General features: G+C 38.8%; 1 protein-coding gene across 1 annotated transcript in view; it reads right to left on the bottom strand.

The window, feature by feature from the left end:
• Positions 1-19,965, bottom strand: part of SLC35B4 (solute carrier family 35 member B4) — a gene marked incomplete at its 5' end in the record, with an annotated part of 35,027 nt that overhangs the window by 10,826 nt on the left and 4,236 nt on the right. The window contains 2 exons of the mRNA XM_082661898.1: positions 908-1,010; positions 4,130-4,243. Of these exons, the coding sequence (XP_082518024.1) occupies positions 908-1,010; positions 4,130-4,243 (217 nt within the window). The remainder of the gene's footprint in view (positions 1-907; positions 1,011-4,129; positions 4,244-19,965) is intronic.

Below are 19,965 nucleotides of genomic sequence, written 5' to 3'. Positions count from 1 at the left end.
GTAAAATAATACAACATTTTAAAGTTGACAATGAGAAGAAAAATGATCAATTCTCAATAAGGGGTCAAAGCTGAAGCTGGGCTAGCAGGAATGAAGTATGTTATAGACTTATTTTTGTCAAATTTCCCATCTGATTTACAGGAGCCTTTAACACGCTTCTCCTCGCCCACAGTTTGACTGAATGAAGCTGTGCAGGGATCTGTCTCTTGTCTGGAAAGTTGTCAATCAATCAGCAAGTGTCTATTGAAAGTCTATTCTGTGATCAATGCTCTGAAGGTCATCTTAGTCATTATAATCAGCTCTGGAAAGTTGCTTTAGGGACAGCACATTCCATCTCACAAAAATCTCAGGCCACACAGAAAAGTTATAATTCCAATTTTTACCTATTTTGCATTCTTCTGCAATCCTAACTATATTCCCTCTTGAGTTTCTTTCCTGTTCTTCTGGGAACACTCTGTTCTTATTTATATACAAACTAGCTCTCCCACCATGCATGAAAAAATCAGAAAAGAGAAGTATCTATATCATATACTAGAAGTCAACGTAATTTCATGGAAGAAACAAAGAGTGATGAAATATAAGTTAAATAACATTCATAGCAAGAACGAATATAAAACCAACCAGATGAAGAAAATTAAAGGTAAAATCTGTTATCCGGGGAAATTTTAACCTTCCTTTTATTAATCACCTGTAAGACCTCTGATAAATAAAAGTAAACCACCCACTTTCATATTTTTTTGCCCTATTTCTCAGATGAAAGCCAGCCTCTGCTTATTCATCCATGAGACCTATTCTTACACCCTAGACTTTACTCCTTATAGGCTCTTTCTACTTTTGTCATGTGTTTAATGGACCCACTTGGCTGCATTTTCCAGAGGAACGTGTTCACGTGAGCCGGCAGACTTACAGATCTAAATATCATGTGCAGGGGCATGGCGATGTTGAGATTCAGGGCGTAGTTGTTGACCACGCTGACGGTGAAGAACATGGTCACCATTATGGCGTAGTACCTGAGAGGCAGGGACGACAGCTCATCACACAGGATCCACGATGTCAAGAAAATCAAGTAGAGAAGGAAATACATATTTTTGGTTTAAAAAGTCTTGTGCTTATTTCCTCTGGATTAAAAGATCGTATCACTATTATCATGTGAAGTCAAGCACCAAGTACATAGGAAAATACTTCACAAAGCCAGAATAATGTGGAAAAAGTTTGAACTATAGAATGTGTTCCAAGAAACACTATTTTAATATTTTTCTAGTATGTACAGCAACTATAAATGAGGCTTCAAAAAGAGTTACCTGATAGACAGCAATAGGTTTTTTAAAGTGAATGGATAATTTTTATTATTGTATCAGTTCTTTGTATATAATTTTCATGTAGCTCTAAAGAACTTAAAAATTGTTAAACTCTCAAATATTTCTTCTGTACACTTGTTTATACTATTAATTTTCACTGTTTCTAAAGAAAAGATGTGCTAAGTCAAGGCTTACTTTCACCCTAGCAACTGTTAAAATTATCCTACCTTGAACCAGTGGCCTCCAAATTAATGAGGGCATCATTTGACTTGCATAGATTTGTATTTAAAATTAGGGCCCCTGTTTTTTGAGAATGTATAGGTCTTTAAATAATAATAAAAAGCAAAAACTAAAAGAAATCCAGGAACTCTAATCATTTAGAAAGATAAAGGGATGAACACAAATAACAAGTTATAAATAAATTAATTAATTACATAATTTTTAAGATGCCTTTCATACATATCAGCTTAAACCATTTAAAATGCCGTTTTTTGGTAGGTCAAAAGGGGTTGAACATCAGCAATTTCATATGATTCAACCTAATACATTCAACAAGGGAAAAATAATATTTGAAGTACATGGCTAAAGAATGCAGGGCAAAGGTGAATAAGTGGTTCCACATTCTTCAGGAATTGTCGAAAGTCTTTGAGCACAGATCCCCATCCTTTTCACCTTTGCACATCTGGAGAAGGTGACAGCAGTGAGTCTCAAGTTATCTTCCCTGACAAGAACCAATTTTGCGTTCCTGGTGAGGTAGGGGGCTATCTGCCCGTGCACACCAGGGCTAAAAGAACACAGTCTGGAAAGTCTGAAGAGCTTTACAATGAATGCAGAACACAGTAATACACACACGCAAAGTTACTGGTGAGAACTACTTCACAGCTTATAAATAATATACTGCTGGTGATTTCACAAGCTTTCTTGCCCAATTTTCCTAGTTCAGTCTTGAAAAGATGCCATCTGGAGATAGAGGTCATCAAGTTCTTTCAGGATAATTAATTCCAACTATTCCACATCACTGCCTACATAGTATTGCCTAGAAATCGCTCATGGGGATGAACGACAAGAGCAAGATTTTGATTACGGCTTCCCAGATAGAAAATAAAATAGGCGGCACGAACTGCACACATGGGAGCATGGTTGTTAGGGCAGGTTCACGGGGAGCCTCCAAGGGCAGGTTAGGGAGTTTGGGCTTCACTTTGAATCTAACGGTGACCTGAGTGCATGTGGAGTGGGTGTCGTGATACAATGGTAGGAAGTTGAAATGGAGGGATGAAGAGGTGATAGGCAGGAGGTCAGCCAACCAAGCTATTATTATAAAAGTCATGGCGAGAGTGAATACGTTCCTGAACTGTGCTAGTGGCAGCCAGAGAAGAAAGAAATAGTGGAAGGAGGAGGGAAAGGACCAGAGGAATCAAAAAATGCTGGGGTTCCTACTCTGATATAAATGCTGGTCTTGGGAGCAGAAAGTTTTATGCAGATACTAAAGCCAATGGGGGAAGGTAAAGTATTCAGAATATTTAGCATCACCTTGGGATATTTAAAAATACAATATTAGTAACAAAATTCAGCCAGATTTTCTACAGCGGGCTACTCAGGAAGGCGGCAAAATAACACCAATGAATCTTAGCCAGTCCTTGGATGCATTCACACCAGAACGTCCCTCTCAAAGGGATTAAGTGACACTATCCTACTAAATACAACTGGATGGATTACACTTTGTGTGTGTGTGGTTCTTTCTTTTAATTTAACAACAAGGACCTATTGTACAGCACAGGGAACTCTACTCAGTATTCTGTAATAACCTATACAGGAAAAGAATCTGAAAAAGAATGGATATATGTATAACTGAATCACTTTGCTGTACACCTGAAACTAATACATTGCAAATCAACTATACCCCAATATAAAACAAAAATAAAATTAAATTTAAAAAATACACTTTGAGGGCTTCCCTGGTGGCGCAGTGATTGAGAGTCTGCCTGCCGATGCAGGGGACACGGGTTCGTGCCCCGGTCCGGGAAGATCCCACATGCCGCGAAGCGGCTGGGCCCGTGAGCCATGGCCGCGGAGCATGCCCATCCGGAGCCTGTGCTCCGCAACGGGAGAGGCCACAACAGTGAGAGGCCCGCGTACCGCAAAAAAAAAAAAAAAAAAAATACACTTTGATTTCAAGTCTCTCACAGCAAGAATGCTGTTTTCAATACACTGTTCGTTATAAGATCTGCCCTGTTTTCTGTTTGGCCCCATGAGTACAGTTATGCAAATTTGGACTAATGGATGGAGGTCTGGAAGCAACAATTTTACCTTAGCTTGCAGTTCATTTTCTTTTGATTGAGGTGACAGTCACATAACATAAAATCCACCATTTTAAAGTGAACAATTCGGTGGTATTTAGTACACTTACAATGTTGTGTAACTACCACCTCTATCTCCAAAAGCCATTAGTCTTTTAAAAGTAACAATGATACCACTCTTAACATATTTGATAACTTTACCAACAAGAGGAAAATATGCATAACTGGTTAAAAATTGGTTGTCACACCAGGCCTTTGACCATATACCAGACAGACACAGACAGACACACGCACACATATATATAGTTGCCTCCATCAGAGTTATTTTAAGTGTCATGGCAGGAATTTTATTCTAAGAATAGGCTCCCTGCAGTGTCACAATGTATTAAATTCAGAAAATGAATTATTCTACTGATATATTTGGTACCAATCTTATAAAACGATGCCTCATATTCCTTTTGTATACATACCAGAAAAGCTCTTAACTTAGAAAAAAAAAAAAAAAGGCTAAAAAGAGACTTCAATGCGCCATACCTTATTGGGATAGCTGGATGCTTCCTTCCCAAGTCAGCTTCAAAGAGGAAGCCTTCCACAGCGATAAATAAAAATTGTGCAAATGTCACGATGTTCCCGCATCCTGGATGCTTCCTGTGTAGTGAATAAAAAGAAAAAAAAAAAAGACACAGAAAACTGAGATAAAGAGCACTAAGAATTGTTTTATTCATAGTTCAGAATAACAGGGAAGATGGATTTCTGTTACCCATTGTCCTTCTTTATCTCAGTTTTCATATCCCACGGATCACACACACTTAGCAACACACCCACAGAGAAGAACGTCAGCTTTCTTCCTTTACTCTTGCACGGGTATAGCAGGCCATGAGTAAGAATGATAACGCTCGTTCCTAGAACTATGATACAATTTTCCCGGTAAACTGTAGGAAGTTGGTCACAGGTTCTCGTTGAGATCCTCACTTAACCAAGAGGGCTTTAGTCCAGATCCTCGTCAGCTTGGGCACAAGGCCCAAGGACAGAAACATGCTCAGATCTCCTGTAATGTTTACATATCCTCCCAACCAGGATATCTCCGAGACTGCTGTCAATCAAAGACTCCTACCCAGTGTTAATGACAGGGATGTTACCTTAGACAGAATCCCCATGGGGGCAACAATGGTGGGGGGCTGGGGGCGGAATCTTACTATTTTTCTAAGTATAAAGCAAGGGTTATACGTACAGCACATAAGTCCATATACAGTGTACCTGCAGAGAGATGATTAGGAAAAAATGTCTACAAAGGGTCTTTGGTGGGGGGAGGGCCAATAATGAAGACAGGACTGAGGAGCACTGCTGCTGTCTTACTAGTCTCCACCACCCTTAACACAAATGTATCAGGGATTCAACAAACATTCGTGGAATTCAGTGGAACCTCTTCAGTGATCTACTCAAGGGTTGGGGAATCTTCCACAGTGACCGTTACGAGCAAATCTACAAGGTAGAAAAGTTCCTCTGATATCAATCCCTCTTGAGGCACTCTGTGAAAGTTAGTTACTTCAAATGTTGTGGTTTTCTTGAGCTTGTCCTCCATGAGGCACTGCCCAATCATTGGAAGAAGGACAAAGTGAGCAGCTGTCTTTGTTCTCCTGAGGCCTCCAGAGTTCCCACATTACCAATAAACGCATATTACGAAATATAGTGCCCTGTTCTGCATTTTCATCTTAACCAAAGACATTTACCCAAACCTACTGATGAGAGGGATTTAACTGTATTATTATATATTAATATAATGCTATTTATTAAAAACAACTCCATTCTCTACTGGTGTTATTAATATTAAACAGCAGTGCCAAGGATCACATTCTTAAATACTCCCATGAGGCATAAAAATAAACAACGCCAAGCCTAAGCCATTCCTGTGCTCACCGTCGGAAGCGAACTCCTGTTCCGCTTTAGGCTCTACTACCTATGAAGGTGTCCTTGAAAACTACTGCTCTATATCCAATTCAGCGTTTTCTTTTAGCACTCCTTATGTTTGAGGGACAGGGCTACACGTTGCAGGAATCCATAAATAACCATGTAAGACATTTCCCTCAGTCTAGGAGCTAATTAAAACCATTAGCCTAAGTATGACTGACAGAAGAAGGAACCTTAGCTCCAGATAGCTCCTAGCACAGTGCTTTTCAACCCTGGCCAGGCTGCTCTTTAATAACCATAAGCCTGAGAAGCCTCCCCCTCCCAGGTGGGGTGGGGCTCTGGATTTGAGGGCTGGGAGGTGTGTGTGTGTGTGTGTGTGTGTGTGTGAGAGAGAGAGAGAGAGAGAGAGAGAGAGAGAGAGAGAGAGAGAGAGAGAGAGAGAGGGAGAGAGAGAGAGAGTCATAGGGTTGAGAGCCAGTCCACAGTGCTTAAAAGCACACAATGACACGCAGGATATCCAGCTATGCTGCTAACCTTATGACAGTAGAAGTTTATTACCCTAAGTTTAGTTTGCTTATCTTTAAAATGGGAACAGTATTAGGGCCTATCTCATTGGTTTATTGTAGAGTAAATAAACCAGTCCCTGAAACACACTTAACAGGGGGGAAAAGGCAAAAACTAAAACACTAGGATACCTTCAATCTAAGTATAGGAACCCTTTTAAAGACATTTATGTTGAGCAATTTTTACCTGTAAAAAAAGAAGTGATGTGTTTTTAACGTCATAGGATTCAATGAGAAAATATACATAAATCGCCAAGCACAAGACTTAGTCCAAAAAGAGCTCATTATACTTCTTGTTTTCCCTTCCATTTTCTCTTTCCTGAAAGCTTAGGACAATTCAATTAAAGAGTAATTATCAAGAACCTATTGTGTGTGCAGGTAGGTGCTGGCTGAGAGGGAGCTGCCAATTGAATGAGACCTGATCCCTGCCAAACACCGAACGTGAGACAGTAGGAACCCAGTGCCCTGTGGGGATGGTTAGAGGACCGTTGTATTCATCTTCACACCACCAATCTCTGGGCACCGAGTCTGGCTTTCACCCAAGCAACTGAATGAATGTGGATGCCTCACTTTAAGCAAACATGATCTAGAATATGAGGACTGTATGAAAGTTAAAAATAAACTATTTTGAAAAATGATTCACTTTTAAAGTGTATTCTTCATAGGATGTTGTAAAAGGCATCATAACAGGATCGTATCAAGGTGGCAGAGGAGTAGGACATGGAGCTCACCTTCTCCCACAAATGCATCAAAAATACATCTACATGTGGAACAATTCTCACAGAATATCTGCTGAACGCTGGCAGAAGACCTCAGACTCCCAAAAGGGCAAGAAAATCTCCACATAACTGAGTAGGGCAAAAGAAAAAAGAACAAAAGAGAGAGAAAGGAATCCGGATGGGATCTGCACCCCTTTTGGGGAGCTGTGAAGGAGGAAAAGTTCCTGCACCCGGGGAAGTCCCCTCACTGGCAGCAAAATCAGCTGGGACAGAGAGGGAACTTCAGAGCCTCGGAGGAGAGTGCCGCACCCTGTTTGCAGAGAGAGACCTGCATAGAAGGTCAGTGCTGCCAGCACTCCCCAGCTTGGGTCGCTTGTCCACTGGGGAGAGTCGGGGCTGGGTGCTGAGGCTCAGGCTTCGGAGGTCAGACCCCGGGGAGAGGACTGGTGTTGGCTGTGTGGAGACAGCCAGCACACGCGGAGGAAAGAGACAGCAAATATCCAAACCCAAAACCACCCTCACGCCAAAAAAAATTAAACCCACACAAGCTACGCAGGGACACTGCCACATATAAATAGCCCTCCAAGACTACAGTAGATAATTGTTTCTCCTAAACTCACACAGTAAGAGAAATACAAGCAAAATGAAGAAGCAGAGGAACTACTCCCAGTTAAAAGACCAAGAGAATTCCCCTGAAGGAACAAACAATGAAACAGACCTCATCAGTCTAATAGACGCCAAGTTCAAAAAACAGGTAATGAAAATACTGAAAGAATTAAGAAAGGCTATTGACAGGAATGCAAATTACTGTAAAAAGGAACTAGAAACTATAAGGAGGAGCCAAGAAAAATTTAAAAATTCGTTTGCCAAGACGAAAGCTGAGGTAAAGGCAACGAATAGAATGAATAATACAGAAGAAAGAATAAGTGATCTGGAAGACAGAATAATGGAAATTACCCAATCAAAACAGCAGACAGAAAGCCAAATGAAAAAAAGAAAACATGAAAGCAATAAAAGAGACCTGTGGGATAATATAAAGCATGCCAATCTACATATAATAGGGATGCCAGAAGGAGAAGAAAGAGAAAAGGGGGTTAAAAATGTATTTGAAGAAATTATGGCTAAAAGCTTCCCAAACCTAAAGAAGGAAACAGATATCCAAATACAGGAAGCACAGAGGGTCCCAAACAAGATGAACCCAAACAGACCTTCACCAAGACATATAATAAAAATGGCCAAAGTTAAAAAGAGGATTCTAAAGACAGCAAGAGAAAAACAAAGAGTTAATTACAAGGGAACCCCCCATAAGGCTATCAGCTGATTTCTCTACAGAAAACACTGAGGGCCAGAAGGGAGTAGCAAAATATATTCAAAGTCTTGAAAGGGAAAGATCTGCAGCCCAGAATATTCTACCCAGCAAGATTATCATTTAGAATAGGAGGAGAAATAAAGAATTTCTCAGACAAGCAAAAACTAAAAGAATACAGCAATTCTAAAGCTATCTTAAAAGACATATTGAAAGGTCTGCTCTAAATAGAAAAGAAGCAAGAAGATACAAGAAGGAGGAAATCACAACTGGAAAGTAAATCACTTAGCCAGTAAACAGATCAAAAAGAAAAAACAAAACCTACTTGTGAAAGTGATGATAAACACAAGGAACAGCAAAAGGATAAACATGAAGATGTAAAAAAGACGTCAAAATCATAAAATGTGGGGAAGGAGGGTAAGAAAATGCAGATTCTTTTTTTTTTTAAGGATATGCTTGAGCCTATATGACTACCCATCTAAAGCAAGCAGATACAGGAAAGGGGGTTAACATACTTGAATAACAGGGCAACCACAAATCAAAAACATACAATAGATTCACAAAAACCAAAAAGAACACAAGCATAAAAGGAAATCACCAAACCACAAACAGAAAAACAAAGAAGATACAAAGAATCAACTGGAAAACAAAATTTAAAATGGCAATAAATACATATGTATCAATAATTACCTTAAATGTCAATGAACTGAATGCTTCAATCAAAACACACAGAGTGGCAGACTGGATTAAATAAACAAGAGCCTACAATATGCTGCCTACAAGAGACCCACCTTAGGGCAAAGGACACACATGGATTGAAAGTGAGGGGATGGAAAAAGATATTTCATGCAAACGGAAATGACAAGAGCAGGAGTTGCAATACTCGTATCAGACAAAATAGACTTTAAAGCAAAGGCTATAAATAAAGATAAAGAGGGACGCTATATAATGATAAAAGGATCAATACAAGAAGAGGATTTTACACTTGTCAACATATATGTACCTAATATAGGAGCACCCAAATACATAAAACAAATACTAATAGACAAAGGGAGAAATTGATGAGAATACAATAATAGTAGGAGACTTTAACACCTTGCTCACATCAATGGAGAGAGATGCTAAATGATACAACAGAACAGTTATATTTAATTGATATTTGCAGGACATTACATCCAAAAAAAAACCCAGAACACACATTCTTTTCAAGTGCACATGCAACATTCTCTAGGAATGACCACATACTAGGGCACAAGACTCACCACAACAAGTTTAAGAGTATAGAAATTATATCAAGCATCTTCTCTGACCACAGCAGTATGAAACTAGAAATCAACCACAGGAAAAGAACTGAGGAAGAACAAAAAAAAGATTACATGGGGACTAAACAACATGCTACTAAAAAACCAATGGGTCAACGAGGAAATCAAAAAGGAAATTAAAAATTACCTTGATACAAATGACAATGAAAACACAACCATACAAAATCTATGAGATGCAGCAAAAGCAGTTCTTAGAGGGAAGTTCATAGCAATACAGGCCTTCCTCAAAAAATAAGAAAAATTTCAAATAAACAATCTAACCTACCACCTAAAAGAATCAGAAAAAGAAGAATAAACAAAACCTAAAGTCAACAGAAGGAAGGAAATAAATAAGATAGAGATTTAGAAGACAATAGAAAAAAAATCAATAAAACCAAGAGCTAGTTCTTTGAAAGGGTAAAGAAAACTGACAAATCTCTGGCCAGGCTCACCAAGAAGAAAAGAGAGAGAACCCAAATAAACAGAATAAGAAATGAAAAAGGAGAAAGCACAAGTGATACCACAGAAATACAAAAAAACATAAGAGAATACTATAAAAAATTATATACCAACAAATTTGACAACCTAGGAGAAATGGACAACTTTCTAGAAACATACAGCCCACCACACTGAATCAAGAAGAAATACATTATTTGAACAGACCAATCACTAGAAGCGAAATAGAATCTGCAATTTAAAAATACGCCCACAGGGCTTCCCTGGTGGCGCGGTGGTTTAGAGTCCGCCTGCCGATGGAGGGGACACAGGTTCGTGCCCCAGTCCGGGAAGATCCCACATGCCGTGGAGCAGCTGGGCCCGTGAGCCATGGCTGCTGAGCCTGCGCGTCCGGAGCCTGTGCTCTGCAATGGGAGCAGCTACAACAGTGAGAGGCCCGCGTACCACAAAATAAAAATAAATAAATTTTAAAAGTAAAATAAAATAAAAATACGCCCCACAGGGACTTCCCTGGTGGCCCAGTGGTTAAGACTTCACCTTCCAATGCAGAGGGTGTGGGTTCGATCCCTGCTCAGGGAGCTAAGATTCCACATGCCTCATGGCCAAGAAACCAAAACACGAAACAGAAAGAAATATTGTAATGAATTCAATAAGACTTTAAAAATGGTCCATATCAAAAAAAACTTAAAAACAAAAAAACTCCCTACAAACAGAAGTCCAGAACCAGATGGCTTCACAGGCAAATTCTACCAAACATACAAAGAACTTATACTGATCGTTCTCAAACTCTTCCAAAGGATTGAAGAGGAGGGAACACTCCCACAGACATTTTATGAAGCCACCATCACCCTGATATCAAAACCAAAGATACCACCAAAAAAAGAAAATTACAGGCCAATGTCTTTGATGAATATAGATGCAAAAATTCTCAACAAAATATTAGCAAATTGATTCCAACAACACATAAAAAAGATCATACACCACAATCAAGTGGGATTCATCCCAAGTTCACAAGGATGGTTCAACATAGGCAAATCAATCAATGTAATATACCACATTAACAAAAGAAAAGTCAAAAACCAAATAATCATCTCAACAGATGCAGAAAAAGCATTTGACAAAATTCAACATCCATTCATGATAAAAACTCTTACCAAAGTGGGTATAGAAGGAACACATCTCAACATAATAAAAGCCATTTATGACAAACCCACAGCCAATATAATACTCAATGGTGAAAAGCTGAAAGCCTTCCTGCTAAAATCTGGAACAAGACAAGGATGCCCATTCTCACCACTTCTATTCAACACAGTATTGGAAGTCTTAACCACAGCAACCAGACAAGAAAAAGAAATAAAACGTATTCAGATTGGAAGGAAAGAGGTAAAATTATCACTATACGCAGATGACATGATACTATATATAGAAAACCTTAAGGACTCCACACAAAAACTACTAGATCTAATAAATGAATTCAACAAAGTAGCAGGATACAAGATTAACATTCAGAAATCAGTTGCATTTCTTTATGCTAACAATAAAATATCAGAAAGGGAATGTACAAAAGCAACACCTTTCAAAAATCACACACACAGACACAAGGAATAAAACTGACCAAGGAGATGAAAGACTTATACGCTGAGAACTATAAAACATTAATAAAGGGACTTCACTGGTGGCGCAGTGGTTGAGAATCTGCCTGCCAGTGGAGGGGACACGGGTTCGATCCCTGGTCCAGGAAGATCCCACATGCACCGGAGCAACTAAGCCCGTCCGCCACAACTACTGAGCCTATGCTCTACAGCCCTCAAGCCACAACTACTGAGCCCACGTGCCACAACTTCTGAAGCCATTGTGCCTAGAGCCCATGCTCGGCTACAAGAGAAGCCACTGCAATGAGAAGCCTGCACACCACAAAAAAGAGTAGCCCCTGCTCGCTGGAACTAGAGAAAGCCTATGTGCAGCAATGAAGAACCAACAGAGCCAAAAAAAAAAAAAAAAGACTTAAACATAAGACATGACACCATAAAATTCTTAGAAGAGACCATAGGCAAATCATTCTCTGTAATATATCACACCAATGTTTTCGTAGGTTAGTCTCCCAAGGCAACAGAAGTAAAAACAAAATAAACAAATAGTACCTAATCAAACTTACAAGCTTTTGCATAGCAGAGGAAACCATAAAAGCAAAACAAAACAAAGAAAAGACAACCTACGGAATTGGAAAAAATATCTGCAAATTATGCAACTGACAAGGGCTTAATCTCCAAAGTATACAAACAGCTCATACAACTGAACAACAACAAAAAAACAACCCAATTGAAAAATGGGCAGAAGACCTTAATAGACAATTTTCCAAAGAAGACATACATATGGCCAGTAGGCACATGAAAAGATGCTCAGCATCACTAATTATTAGAGAAATGCAAATCAAAACTACAATGAGGTACCACCTCATACTGGTCAGAATGGCCATCATTAAAAAGTCTACCAATAACAAATGCTGGAGAGGGTGTAGAGAAAAGGGAACCCTCCTACACTGTTGCTGGGAATGTAAATTGGTGCAGCCACGATGGAAAACAGTATGGAATTTCCTCAGAAAACTAAAAATAGAATTACCATATGATCCAGCAATCCCACTCCTGGGCAAATACCTAGACAAAATTATAATTCAAAAAGATACATGAGTAGGACCTGTGAAGAAGGGGAGAGGCAGCATGTGGAAAGGAGGGCCTCTGGAGTGTGGTGTTACACAGTTTGCAGAGCACACTGGACACAGCAAAAAATTAGAATATCTTCAGAGGAACTCAAGAGAGTGATCAACATTAATGTGTCAGAAGATCGGAGGAAGAAACAAGATGGTGGAGTAGAAAGACATGCTCTCACTCCCTCTTGCGAGAACACCAGAATCACAACTAGCTGCTGGAAAATCATTGACAGGAAGACACTGGAACCCACCAAAAAAGATACCTCACATCCAAAGACAAAGGAGAAGCCACAATGAGACGGTAGGAGGGGCGCAATCACAGTAAAATCAAATCCCATAACTGGTGGGTGGGTGACTCACAGACTGGCGAACACTTATACCACAGAAGTCAACCCACTGGAGTGAAGGTTCTGAGCCCCATATCAGGCTTCCCAACCTGGGGATCTGGCAACAGGAGGAAGAATTCCTAGAGAATCAGACTTTGAAGCCTAGTGGGCATTCATTACAGGACTTCAACAGGATTGGGGGAAACAGAGACTCCACTCTTGGAGGGCACACACAAAGTAGTGTGCGCATCGGGACCCAGGGGAAGGAGCAGTGACCCCATAGAGACTGAACCAAATCTACCTGATAGTGTTGGAAGGTCTCCTGCAGAGGCAGGGGGTGGCTCTGTTTCACCGTGGGGACAAGGACACTGGCAGCAGAAGTTCTGGGAAGTACTCCTTGGCATGAGCCCTCCCAGAGTCTGTCATTAGCCCCACCAAAGAGCCCAGGTAGGCTCCAGTGTTGGGTTGCCTCAGGCCACACAACCAACAGGGAGGGAACCCAGCCCCACCCATCAACAGTCAAGTGGATTAAAGTTTTACTGAGCTCTGCCCACCAGAGCAACAGTCAGCTCTACCCACCACCAGTCCCTCCCATCATGCTTCCTAGATAGCCTCATCCACCAGAGGGCAGACAGCAGAAGCAAGAAGAACTACAATCCTGCAGCCTGTGGAACAAAAACCACATTCACAGAAAGATAGAAAAGGTGAAAAAGCAGAGGACTATATACCAGATGAAGGAACAAGATAAAACCCCAGAAAAACAACTAAATGAAGTGGAGATAGGCAACCTTCCACAAAAAGAATTTAGAATAACAATAGTGAAGATGATCCAGGACCTCAGAAAAAGAATGGAGGCAAAGATCGAGAAGATGCAAGAAATGTTGAACAAAGACCTGGAAGAATTAAAGAATAAACAAACAGAGATAAACAATACAATAACTGAAATGAAAACTACACTAGAAGGAATCAATAGCAGAATAACCGAGGCAGAAGAACGGATACGTTACCTGGAAGACAGAATGGTGCAATTCACTGCTGCAGAATAGACTAAAGAAAAAAGAATGAAAAGAAATGAAGACAGCCTAAGAGACCTCTGGGACAACATTAAACACAACAACATTAGCATTATAGGGGTCCCAGAAGGAGAAGAGAGAGAGAAAGGACCAAAAAATTGGTCGAAAATTTCCCTAACAGGGGAAAGGAAATAGCCACCCAAGTCCAGGAAGCGCAGAGAGTCCCATACAGGATAAACCCAAAGAGAAACACACCGAGACACATAGTAATCAAATTGGCAAAAATGAAAGACAAAGAAAAATTATTGAAAGCAGCAAGGGAAAAACAACAAATAACATAAAAGGGAACTCCCATAAGGTTAACAGCTGATTTCTCAGCAGAAACTCTACAAGCCACAAGGGAGTGGCATGATATACTTAAAGTGATGAAAAGGAAGAACCTACAACCAAGATTACTCTACCTGGCAAGGATCTCATTCAGATTCGATGGAGAAATCAAAAGCTTTACAGACAAGCAAAAGCTAAGAGAATTCGGCACCACCAAACCAGCTCTACAACAAATGCTAAAGGAACTTCTCTAATTGGGAAACACAAGAGAAGAAAAGGACCTACAGAAACAAACCCAAAACAATTTAGAAAATGGTCAAAGGAACATACATATTGATAATTACCTTAAACGTGAACAGATTAAATGCTCCAACCAAAAGACACAGGCTTGCTGAATGGATGCAAAAACAAGTCCCATATATATGCTGCCTAAAAGAGACCCACTTCAGACCTAGGGACACATACAGACTGAAAGTGAGGGGATGGAAAAAGATTTTCCATGCAAATGGAAATCTAAAGAAAGCTGGAGTAGCTATACTCATATCAGGTAAAATAAACTTTAAAATGAAGAATGTTACAAGAGACGAGGAAGGACACTACATAATGATCAAGGGATCAATCCAAGAAGAAGATATAACAATTATAAATATATATGCACCCAACATAGGAGCACCTCAATACATAAGGCAACTGTTAACAGCTATAAAAGAGGAAATCGACAGTAATGCAATAATAGTATAATAGGGGGACTTTCACACCTCACTTACACCAATGGACAGATCACCCAAACTGAAAATAAATAAGGAAACAGAAAAGCTTTAAATGACACAACAGACCAGATAGATTTGATATTTATAGCACATTGCATCCAAAAACAGCAGATTACACTTTCTTCTCAAGTGCGCACGGAACATTTTCCAGGATAGATCACATCTTGGGTCACAAATCAAGCCTTGGTAAATTTAAGAAAATTGAAATCATATCAAGCATCTTTTCTGACCACAATGCTATGAGAGTACAAATGAATTACACACGCACACACACACACACACACAAAACGTAAAAACACACAATCACATGGAGGCTAAACAATAAGTTATTAAATAACCAAGAGATCACTGAAGAAATCAAACAGGAAATCAAAAAATACCTAGAGACAAATGACAAAACACGATGATCCCCAAACCTATGGGATGCAGCAAAAGCAGTTCTAAGGGTGAAGTTTATAGCTATACAAGCCTACCTGAAGAAACAAGAAAAATCTCAAGTAAACAATCTAACCTTACACCTAAAGGACCTAGAGAAATAAGAACAAACAACACCCAGCTAGCAGAAGGAAAGAAATCATAAAGATTCCAGCAGCAATAAATGAAATAGCAACAAATAAAACAATAGCAAAGATCAATAAAACTAAAAGCTGGTCCTTTAAGATAAAGAAAATTGATAAACCATTAGCCAGACTCATCAAGAAAAAGAGGGAGAGGACTCAAATCAATAAAATTAGAAATGAAAAAGGAGAAGTTACAACAGACACCACAGAAATACAAAGCATCCTAAGAGACTACTACAGGCAACTCTATGCCAATAAAATGGAAACCTGGAAGAAATGGACAAATTCTTAGAAAGGTAGAACCTCCCAAGACTGAACCAGGAAGACAGAGAAAATATGAACAGACCAATCACAAGTAAAGAAATTGAAACTGTGATTAAAAATCTTCCAACAAACAAAAGTCCAGGACCAGATGGCTTCACAGGTGAATTCTATCAAACATTTAGAGAAGAGCTAACATGCATCCTTCTCAAACTCTTCCAAAAAATTTCAGAGGAACGAACACTCCCAAACTCATTCTATGAGGCCACCACCACCCTGATACCAAAACCAGACAAAGATACTACAAAAAAAGAAAATTACAGACCAATATCACTGAGGAATATAGATGCAAAAATCCACAACAAATTACTAGCAAACGGAATCCAACAACACATTAAAAGGATCATACACCATGATCAAGTGGGATTTATCCCAGGGATGCAAGGATTCTTCAATATATGCAAATCAATGTTATACACCATTTTAACAAATTGAAGAATAAAAACCATATGATCATCTCAATACATGCAGAAAAAGCTTCTGACAAAATGCAACACCCATTTATAATAAAAACTCTCCAGAAAGTGGGCATAGAGGGAAACTACTTCAACATAATAAAGGCCATATACAACAAACCCACAGCAAACATCATTCTCAATAGTGAAAAACTGAAAGCATTTCCTCTAAGATCAGGGACGATACAAGGATGTCCACTCTCACCACTATTATTCAACACAGTTTTGGAAGTCCTAGCCATGGCAATCAGAGAAGAAAAATAAATAAAAGGAATACAAATTGGAAAAGAAGTAGTAAAACTATCACTGTTTGCAGATGACATGATACTATACATAGAGAATCCTAAAAATGCCACCAGAAAACTACTAGAGCTAATTAATGAATTTGGTAACATTGCAGGATACAAAATTAATGCACAGAAATCTCTTCCATTCCTATAGACTAATGATGAAAAATCTGAAAGAGAAATTATGGAAACACTCCCATTTACCATTACAACAAAAAGAATAAAATACCTAGGAATAAACCTACCTAGGCAGACAAAAGACCTGTATGCAGAAAACTATAAGACACTGATGAAAGAAATTAAAGATGATACAAACAGATGGAGAGATATACCATGTTCTTGGATTGGAAGAATCAATATTGTGAAAATGACTCTACTCCACAAAGCAATCTACAGATTCAATGCAATCCCTATCAAATTACCAATGGCATTTTTTACGGAACTAGAACAAATCATCTTAAAATTTATACGGAGACACAAAAGACCCCGAATAGCCAAAGCAGTCTTGAGGAAAAGAAACGGAGCTGGAGGAATCAGACTCTATGACTTCAGACTATATACTACAAAGCTACAGTAATCAAGACAATATGGTACTGGCACAAAAACAGAAACATAGAGCAATGGAACAAGATAGAAAGCCCAGAGATAAACCCACCTATGGTCAACTAATCTACGACAAAGGAGGCAAAGATATACAATGGAGAAAAGACAGTCTCTTCAATAAGTGATGCTGGGAAAACTGGACTGCTATATGTAAAAGAATGAAATTAGAACACTCCCTAACACCATACACAAAAATAAACTCAAAATGGATTAGAGACCTAAATGTAAGACCGGACACTATAAAACTCTTAGAGGAAAACATAGGAAGAACACTCTTTGACATAAATCACAGCAAGATCTTTGTTGATCCACCTCCTAGAGTAATGGAAATAAAAACAAAAATAAACAAATGGGACCTAATGAAACTTCAAAGCTTTTGCACAGCAAAACAAACCATAAACAAGACGAAAAGACAACACTCAGAATGGGAGAAAATATTTGCAAACGAATCAATGGACACAGGATTAATCTCCAAAATATATAAACAGCTCATGCACCTCAATATTAAAAAAAACAATCCAATCCAAAAATGGGCAGAAGACCTAAATAGACATTTCTCCAAGGAGCACATACAGATGGCCAAGAAACACATGAAAAGCTGCTCAACATCACTAATTATTAGAGAAATGCAAATCAAAACTACAATGAGGTATCACCTCACACCAGTTAGAATGGACATCATCAGAAAATCTACAAACAACAAATGCTGGAGAGGGTGTAGAGGAAAGGGAACCCTCTTGCACTGCTGGTGGGAATGCAAATTGATACAGCCACTATGGAGAACAGTATGGAGGTTCCTTAAAAAACTAAAAATAGAACTACCATACGACCCAGCAATCTCACTACTGGGCATATACCCAGAGAAAACCATAATTCAAAAACACACATGCACCCCAATGTTCATTGCAGCACTATTTACAATAGCCAGGTCACGGAAGCAACCTAAATGCCCATCGACAGACGAATGGATAAAGAAGTTGTGGTACATATATGCAATGGAATATAACTCAGCCATAAAAAGGAACGAAATTGAGTCATTTGTTGAGATGTGGATGGATCTAGAGACTGTCATACAGAGTGAAGTAAGTCAGAAAAGAGAAAGACAAATATTGTATATTAACGCATGTATGTGGAACCTAGAAAAATGGTACAGATGAACCGGTTTGCAGGGCAGAAGTTGAGACACAGATGTAGAGAACAAACGTATGGACACCAAGCGGGGAAAACCGTGGTGGGGTGGGGATGGTAGTGTGCTGAATTGGGCGATTGGGATTGACATGTATAAACTGATGTGTATAAAATTGATGACTGATAAGAACCTGCAGTAAAAAAACAAACAAGCAAACAAATAAACAACTAATACTAAACTTTCTTTGGGTTATTTGTATGGAAATATGTTAATACGTTTCAGACATTACATGAAATTTCTAAAAATCTTATATGATCTGGTATAATGTTATAAGTCATAATTCTAGTTATTACTTTAAAATGTATATCTCAGAAATAACTAAATTTCCTTGTCAATTACATTATTATGAACTTTCATCAAATCTTTAACCGTGGTCATTTTTAAGTCTTTTTTCATTTACAGACAGTTCTGGGTGTACTGATGGTTTTGCAAAAATGTTCCTATAAAAGGGTTTCATCTTCAAGGAATTCATGGAAAAGACTCTGACAAGTACAGGTTTCTGGTAACTGACTATACTGTTCAACTGAATGAATAAGCATTTTCAGAACTCTAATGGAAAACTGATGAATTCATAAAAGTGCTAACAAAAGATCAAGATAAAAAAAATTAATTACCTGGGACTGATTGAACTGATGAGGATGACTATAATTTTTGTGACTTTCTGTTTGAATAAAAAAAAAATCCCACAAGGACTCAGAGGCAAAAAATATACAAATCAATTTTCACTGCAAAGTAAAGGAGCTGTTACAGTGGAGGATTCCTGGACTGAATGTCAATATTATGACATAGTGTGAGTGTGTTTCGTGTTTGGTAATTGCAATCAGTGTTGCTTTTGTTGCGGTCATCCACTTACAATGCTTGGTCTCAGTTTATTTATCTCTTGTAAAAATAAAATACAGTGTGTGTGTGTGTGTGTGCGTGTGTGTGTGTGTGTGTGTGTGTGAAAAAAAAAAAAGATACATGCACCCCTATGTTCATAGCAGCACTATTCACAATAACCAAAACATGGAAATAACCTAAGTGTCCATCAATGGATGAATGGATAAAGAAGATGTGATATATACAATGGAATACTACTCAGCGATAACAAAGAATGAAATAATGCCATTTGCAGCAACATGGATGCAACTAGAGATTATCATACTAAGTGAAGTAAGTCAGAAAGAGAAAGACAAATGCCATATGATATCATCTACATATGGAATCTAAAATATGGCATAAATGAACCTATCTATGAAACAGAAACAGACTCACAGACATAGAGATCAGACTTGTGGTTGCCAAGGGGGGTAGGGAGGGATAAGGATGAACTGGGGGTTTGGGGTTGGTAGATGCAAGCTATTACATTTAGGATGGACAAACAACAAGGTCCTACTGTATAGCACAGGGAACTACATTCAATCTCTTGGGATAAACCATAATGGAAAAGAATATGAAAAAGAATGTCTATATGTGTACAACTGAGCCACTTTGCTGTACAGCAGAGATTGGCACAGCATTGTAAATCAACTATACTTCAATTTTTAAGAAAATGTTAAAAATAAATAATTGAAATCAGG

Source organism: Grampus griseus, assembly GCF_964374135.1.
Source record: "Grampus griseus genome assembly, chromosome: 9".
NCBI classification, from domain to species: domain Eukaryota; kingdom Metazoa; phylum Chordata; class Mammalia; order Artiodactyla; family Delphinidae; genus Grampus; species Grampus griseus.
Note: the sequence above shows the minus strand (reverse complement) of the source record. Positions and strands in the feature narration are given on the sequence as shown.